Here is a 7165-nt window from a genome sequence, read left to right as displayed (position 1 = left end):
GGATTTTCCTGACCTAGGGATAGAACCTGAGTCTCCTGCATTGCAGGTGAATTTTTTATCATCTGACCCAGCAGGGAGGCTCTACTAGAAAGGCCTAAGAAATACCTATGTTCACTTTGGAGGGTGGGAGACTTATCCTCTGTAGGAAAATCACAGGATTGCCAAGGAGGTATAGTGCTCCATCTGAGTTTAAAGTGAAGCCAGCCAGCTTAGTTACGTGATGTTTCTGCAGTACTTGTTATGGAGAATGGTGGGGTTCATCCAGACTGGGCTTTCTCAGGTGTACACAATGGAGGGGAGCTAGAGACAGGGGAGTAGAGACCACTGGTCCTGTCCATGGGAGTTCAGCATGAGGATGGGCCAAAAGGGAAGCCAGAGTGGTGATGGAGTCTGGATCAGGGAGCCAGGAGGCAGAGAACTGCTGCAGCAGAGCTCTGAGGGAGTGAACTGCAGGAGGGAGGTGGGACTGAACTGAGAGCTCTTGAGCTTGAGCTTTCAGCCTTTGTAGTTCCTGGTGTTGAAGGATCTGGGCTGTGGCCACAGAGTGGTATGGGCTTCTGTGTTTTGTTGTGAGAGTTTCAGGCTGGTTAGATTCTATCTGTACCAACATGGAAGTCAAATACTACAACTTCTGGAAATGAATATTGTCTATGTAATAACCATTTTCTAAAAGCCTGAAGAACAGGCTAAACGCAGGTTAGAAAACGCTAAAGAGAACAACGGTGAAACCGAACTGAACAATTACGAGGTTAAGATGACAGAGCAAACAGAGAAAATCTTAGAGACATGGAGGACACAGGCCGTCCAGTTTATCTGACAGACACATAGGGAGGTCCCATAGGATGGAAGAGCCGATATTTTAGAGACAATGGTCGGTAACTTTTCAGAATCGAGGAAAAGTGAAATATTTTCTGGGAAGGTAAAATTACACCAAATCCACACTGACACGTAGGAAATGTCAACTGCACCGTACAGAAGGGGATCGGAAGAATCTCAGGGGCGACCGCACAGGCAAGGTCGGCGGCGGTGCAGATGGCGGGGCGAAGGGGGCGCTTCGGCGTCACCTGGCCAGTGGCCGCCCCTCTGCGCCCACCGGACCCTGTGCGACCCGCGCCGTGGACGCCCTAGCCCGCCCGCCACTGCCCAGGACTCGCGCGGACCGCACGGGGGCCGCACCCCGCCTTGGGGGCGGGGCCAGAGCGAGTGTACGCCTACCTCCCGGCAGGCTGTGCGCGCCCCCGCCGGACCCCAGCTCCCGAGGTGCCGCGCGCGGCGCACGCGCCAGAGCCCCGCGGCGGCGCCCCCTGGCAGGCAGGGCCGCGCGGCGCGGGGGCGGGGCCGGAGGCGGGGGGTTGCGCTGGTGACGGGTGGACGCGCGGCCGCGGCGGACTGGGCGGCGGACGGGGCCGGCGGCGGCGGAGGAGGCGCGCGCCGAACGGGCGGCGGCGGCGGCGGCGGCGGCGGCAGCGCTGCGAACAGCTCCCGTGCGGCGGGCGAGCCGAGATGAGGGGTTATGGCGGCACGGCCCGCGCGCAGCCTGCGGGTGAGAGCGCGGGCGGTGGGCGGCGCGGGCCGGGAAGATGGCGGAGAGGCCGGCGCTGCGGTCCCCGCCCCTCCTCTCGGAGTCCCCCGGCCCGGCCCGTGGGGATTCGAGTCCGCGCCGCCCGAGGGGCGGGTGGGCTGCGGCCGGCGGGGGCCGGGGGCGCGGTTGGCCCAGGCCGCCTGGGGCCAGGGTGCGAGTGGGTGTGGGGTCAGGCCTGGGGGTGCGGGCGGGTGAGGGTGCCCGGCTCGGGTGCCGGCGTGAGGGTGCCCGGCCCGGGGGTGTGAGCGTGCCTGGCTGAGGGTGGGCGTGAGTGGAGTGCGGGGACTGAGCGCGGGGTCTCGGTGCGGTTCCGGGGCGCAGTCGGGGCGCTGCGGGGCCAGGGAGTCGGGACGCGTGTGACTAGGTGCCAGCCGTGGCCGCCGGCCCAGCCGATCGGGCCTCTGGAGCGGAGCGGGCAGGGGCGTCCCCGCCTTCCCCCCACCCCCGGTCGCCCTCCGGGAACTGGAATTTGCTCGATTGCCCACGGGTTGCAGGATTGGTGTGGGTGGAGGAGGTGTTCCGTGCGAGGGCCGAGATCGAGGCAGGCTGCGCGCATCCTGGGGGTCAGGACGTCTTTTATTTTAAAACGTGCAGCTGACTGCGAGGCCGTGGCAACTGTGGGTGTGTTACATGCTGCTCCCACCAGCAGCTGCTGTGGGCGCTGCGCAGCCTTCAGCAACTGAAATGCGGAGCCCCTCCACCCGCTTCGGTGTCGTAGGGTTTAAGCAAACCTCCTGTGACCTTTGCAGAAACCTACAGTTGCAAGGCTTCGTTTTCCTCCCCTACTGCAGACAATAGGAGATTTGTCTTTGAGGCCAGCGAGGGGAGTTGAACCCTGTACATCCTGGGTGCCTCTGTAAACAGCAGGTGGTTCGCGGTCAGCGGCTCCCCTTTCACAGTGAGCAAGGTGTGTTTCTCGCTGGGGGAGGGGAAGGAGATTTGATAGCTGTGACTGTAAAGCAAGGAGACTCATTCCGTAAAGCAGCTTGGCGTGGACTCTGTGACCTGAGCCCTAGCTGGGGAATGAGCAGGGCCTGTGTCTCCCTGCCCACACTTTGTCTAGTCAGCTGTCTTGCCCAGAGGCTGGAGAACAGAGAGGAGAAGAGGGTGGGTTCTGGAGCCAGACTGCCTGCCTTTGAGTGGCAACTCTTCTGGTTCCTGGCTTTGTACTCTGCCTCTGCTTACTCATCTATAAAATGGGTGGTTGTGGGACTCTGAATTCATCGTGCCTGGTACTGTGTCCCTCTTGAGAAAAGTCAGGAGCTATTTATTATGGCTGCCAAGGTCTGGTTTTCAGGAGGCACTTGCTGGGTCAGCTGTTTCATCTTGCTACTGCTGCTAAGTCAGTTCAGTCGTGTCCGACTCTGTGCGACCCCATAGACGGCAGCCCACCAGGCTCCCTCATCCCTGGGATTCTTCAGGCAAGAACACTGGAGTGGGTTGCCATTTCCTTCTCCAATGCATGAAAGTAAAAAGTGAAAGTGAAGTCGCTCAGTCGTGTCTGACTCTTCGCAACCCCATGGACTGCAGCCTACCAGGCTCCTCTGTCCATGGGATTTTCCAGGCAAGAGTACTGGAGTGGGCTGCCATTGCCTATCTTAGCTTAACACTGACTTGAGGTCTGTGGCTCTTTTTTCTTACACAAGCTGGGGAGAAGCATATTTGGAGAAGCAAGTCTTCATAAAGGTAAACAAGGGACAAATCGCACATGCTTAGATTATCATATAGAACTGTTTAAAAAAATCTTTTTAGAAGAGAAAAGCTTCTGATGAACTAATCTAGAATCTTGCAGTACTTATTGTCCTAGGAAGTAGGTAGGATCGTTGCTGACAGAAATGAGAGGCCGAGCAGTTCTTGGGTAGTTCTCTTCTTGAGTTAAACTACCAGAGCCATTGTTACACTTTCCAGTGTTACACTTGTGACAGAAAAGATACGTTATTGACCAACTCTAAGTAACAGTGAGGGCATAGGCACCAGAAAGCAAAGACTTGGCACTACCGGTGCTGTGATGTTCTGTCTTGCTCAGTGTTGGGAGGAATAACTTAACTTGCTTCAGAACAAAGTGGAAAAATTTGTCATGTTTCCCAAGGAGATGGTTCTCCTTCCCAGATCCTAGACTCACTCTGATCACTTCATCTCGTCCTCTTTGTCTCTGTCACACTGAGACGAGGGGAAACCCCCACTTTAAGTAGAGTCTTTTGGCATTTGTGGAGTTTAACATTGAGAAAATTTGATTTTCAGAACAAATGGTAAAGAAACAGCTTCTGTGAGCAAAGTTTAAAATATCTAAAGATAGATTTAAAAACTTCTCTCCTGCATGTGTGCTGAATGGGCTGCCCTCCAGCAGTGGTAACAATGAACACGGTGTCTTATGAAGCTTCTACATGGTTCTTTGGTGCTTTTGAGAAAAATGTACATGTAATATGTTCTCAGTGAAATACCTAGTTTTAGTAGTAACTGCCTTTGCTGTGCTTGTTCACTGACCCAGGTGGCCATTTGTTGTGGGTCTTATATGTTCCCTCTTAAAGTTAGTTCTGTGGGTGTCCTGTCTGAGAAGCATAGCCCGGGGGCGCAGAGCCCTAGGCCTGGGACACCTGGCAGAGCTGAACTGGATGGGCCTGCCCCCAGCCCTCTTCTGATACTTCCTTGTTCCTCTGGTGAAGTCTGCACCTTCAGCTGTTGGCTGGGCCTCCTGCCTCCTGCACCTGCCTCTCTGTGCCTTCTGCCAGCCCCTGGGACTGCCCTTGATGTTATCTGGCAGCTGTGGCCTGCTCCTGAGGTCGCTTCCGACCCTCCCTGCCATTCTGCAGCCACAGCGTTCCACCCTGTGGAGAAGAACCGCCCCCCTGCAGCCCTGGCTCACTTCTGCTTCTGCTGTGCTCCTGTCTGCACCTTCCCACTCTGCTCCAGATGAGGGTCTGTAAGCTGCAGCCACTGACAGCCCGCTGCCTGTCTTTGTAAATAAAGTTTTATTGCAGCACAGCCACACTGGTTTATTTTTATATCAGCTGTGGCTTCTTTGGCAAAATTGACTAGTTGGAACAGAGACTTTATGGCCCACAATGCCTGAACTGTTTAATTTCTGGCCCATTTCCAGAAAGTTTGCTCTAGAAGTTCAGAGGGAAAAGGCTTGCAGGGGCTGCACTGTGAGGGAAGGCTTCAAGGAAGAGGTGGTCTTTGAGCTACACCTCCCTCACAGCAGGTGCGTGGGGGCCAGGAGTGAGGACTTTGCAGCAACACAGACAGAGGGTGTGTCAGGTTTTGGAGCAAAGGCAAGAAGGTGAGTTATGTGTGGTTTGAGGGGTAGAAGGTTATGTGAGGAATAAGAGGAACTAAGAATAATGTGAAGATGTCTGAACTCAGCTGAAGGACTGTAGAGTTTAGTTCTCTGGCTATAGGAGCCACTTCAGGTCTGTGAGTAGGGGAAGTCCTGGTAAAATGATTCAGGAGGTGTGACTGGCAGTGACACATAGGATGGATTGGAGAAGGAAGAAATCAGGGACTTTGTTGGCCAGCTTTCTCTAGAAGGATTGCGGCAACAACTCAACAGAGTTTTATTTCTAGCTCACATTTCATTTGCTTGTGGCGCTTTTCTCTCAAGTCTTCATTTGCAGACTCAGGGGCATGCCCTTGTTTGGGAGATGCTGTTCTTATGACAAGAGAGTGGTAGAAACTGTCTCATTGAGCTTCAGTGGAGAACTGGCAACTCAGGTTCTGTGGCCAGAGCAGGTCACCTGGCCGAGCTTCGGAGAGGGGTAGGATGCTCTTCCCAAGGAGGGAGTGGGAGGCTGCAGGATGGACAGCCCTCTTCCAGGGCGAAGGTGGGCTCACACCTGGAGACAGGACTAGGACCCCCTGGTGGGGGAAGTGAGCCTGCTCAGTGCCCTGGCTGGGTGGCAGGGCCAGCCTCACTTCCTCTCTTGGCCTCCCTACCTCCTGCTTCACTTCTGGCTTTGGCCATGGGTGCCCTGGGCCCATCATCTCCAGGTTCCTGCCTGGAAGCTTGGTGCTCTGGGTCTTTCCCCAGCCACCGTCTCCTGCCCTCCACGTCCTGCTCATTGTGAGTCCACACTTCCTCTGTCTGGTCCACTTGCCAAGCGGGCCTGGGCGCTGTCCCGCGGGCACTCTGACTGTGCCTCTTGGGTGGGCTGCCTCCCTCTGTCTTCCTGCAGGTTTTTGGGGGATGTGTCAGGATGGTGGTTCTCATCCAGGGGTGGTTTGCCTCTGGAGATATTTTTGGTTGTTCCAACCAGGAGCAGGTGCAGCTGGCAGTGTACATGCGGAGGTCAACATGCCGTGACACCCTGGATGCTCCAGGGCAAGGAGCAGGCTCAGGGCGTGTCCGCCAGTCACACTGCTGCATGGTTCTCCTCAGAGTCCGGTGCCCCGAGACCATCCTCCATGGCCTGATGTGCCCCCACTAGCATCCTGTTCTCCGGCGACCCTGGCGAGTGCCACCAGGCCCAGCCCCGCTCTGCATTCCCTCCTCCCCTGAAGCACGCAGAGCTCCTCTGCCCCCCCCCCCCCCCCCCCCGGAGCTGTCCAGGACCTGCTCTGTCCCTGGGCAAGGCAGGCTCCACACAGCCTCCAGTCGTCCCCCTCTGCACAGGGAGTCCTCGAGGGCATTCTCACTTTTGTGTCTCAGGGCTTTGTGCAACAGTTCCATTGTGTGTTGGCATCAGCAGGGATGAGTGGCTGTGGGTGGGGGTCACCCAGGTGCTCTTGAGGTTGACACAGCAGTAGGCAAGATGCCTTTATTGGTTTGCCCTTTTTGGCTGCTTCCAGGTACCTAAGGTCTCTCATCTCTTGCTTTCCTAAGTGTGAATGTTTTAATTCTCTTAGATTTTCTTTATTTTCGCTCCGCAAGGGGTTAAACATTTTTTCAGCTCAATAGTGTATTCAGGATGTGAAGATATAGAGAGTGCATAGTTAAGCTGTCTGTTGCTTGCGTTTTCTGCCCTACAGGCCTGGTCTGGTGGAGGCACCCCCTACATCTCCTCCTAGACGCTTTGTAGCTATGCCAGCAGATACATATAGGTAGTATTTCCTGCTCTTTTCTTTTAACAGTTTCCCAACTTTGCCTTTTTAACTAAATGTGTTTGGGAAGTCACTCCATATCGGTACTTTTTTCAGTTCACTGTTTTTCATGACTGGCTGTGTGGAGGTGCTGTAATTTAACTAGCCACTGCTGGTGAAGAATATCGTCTTTTGTGCAGTTAAAATAAGGCTGCAGGAACAGCATGGTGCAAACGTGTGGATGTGCCTGTAGGGCCCATCCCTAGAAGTACCACCTCTTTCTTTAATCACTGTTTATTGTGTTAGATCAGGTTTTGCTTTTGTTCCTTTATGTCTTTAACTCTGTACTTTCTTTGGTCATTTGTTTCTTCCAGGTATCCGTCTATGTTTAAATAATATAGTATGGTCAGCCTAAATGAGCTTCTCAGTTGGAAACTGGCTCACCTTTCATGTGTTCTTATTGGTAAGAGTGACTAGGAAAACATATCCACACAGAAACTTGTATACAGATGTTCATGGCAGTATCATTCACAGCCCAAAAGTCCATCAAAAAGGGGAAACAGCCCA

The 7165-nt window shown here is 54.6% G+C and overlaps 1 protein-coding gene across 6 annotated transcripts in view; it reads left to right on the top strand.

Annotated features, from left to right (window-relative positions):
* Positions 1-1334: 1334 nt before the first annotated feature.
* ARHGAP39 (Rho GTPase activating protein 39) overlaps positions 1335-7165 on the top strand; it is a 56991-nt gene continuing 51160 nt past the window's right edge. For all 6 annotated transcript variants that reach the window (XR_014055906.1, XM_081497366.1, XM_081497365.1 and 3 more), the window contains exon 1: positions 1335-1543. Coding sequence is in view for 5 of the 6 variants with exons in the window: in XM_081497366.1 (XP_081353492.1) it covers positions 1514-1543 (30 nt within the window). In the remaining variant the exon portion in view is untranslated. The remainder of the gene's footprint in view (positions 1544-7165) is intronic.

The sequence above is a fragment of the Giraffa tippelskirchi genome, chromosome 6 (genome assembly GCF_054371585.1).
Source record: "Giraffa tippelskirchi isolate mGirTip1 chromosome 6, T2T-mGirTip1v1.2.pri, whole genome shotgun sequence".
Classification (NCBI taxonomy): Eukaryota; Metazoa; Chordata; class Mammalia; order Artiodactyla; family Giraffidae; genus Giraffa; species Giraffa tippelskirchi.
Note: the sequence above shows the minus strand (reverse complement) of the source record. Positions and strands in the feature narration are given on the sequence as shown.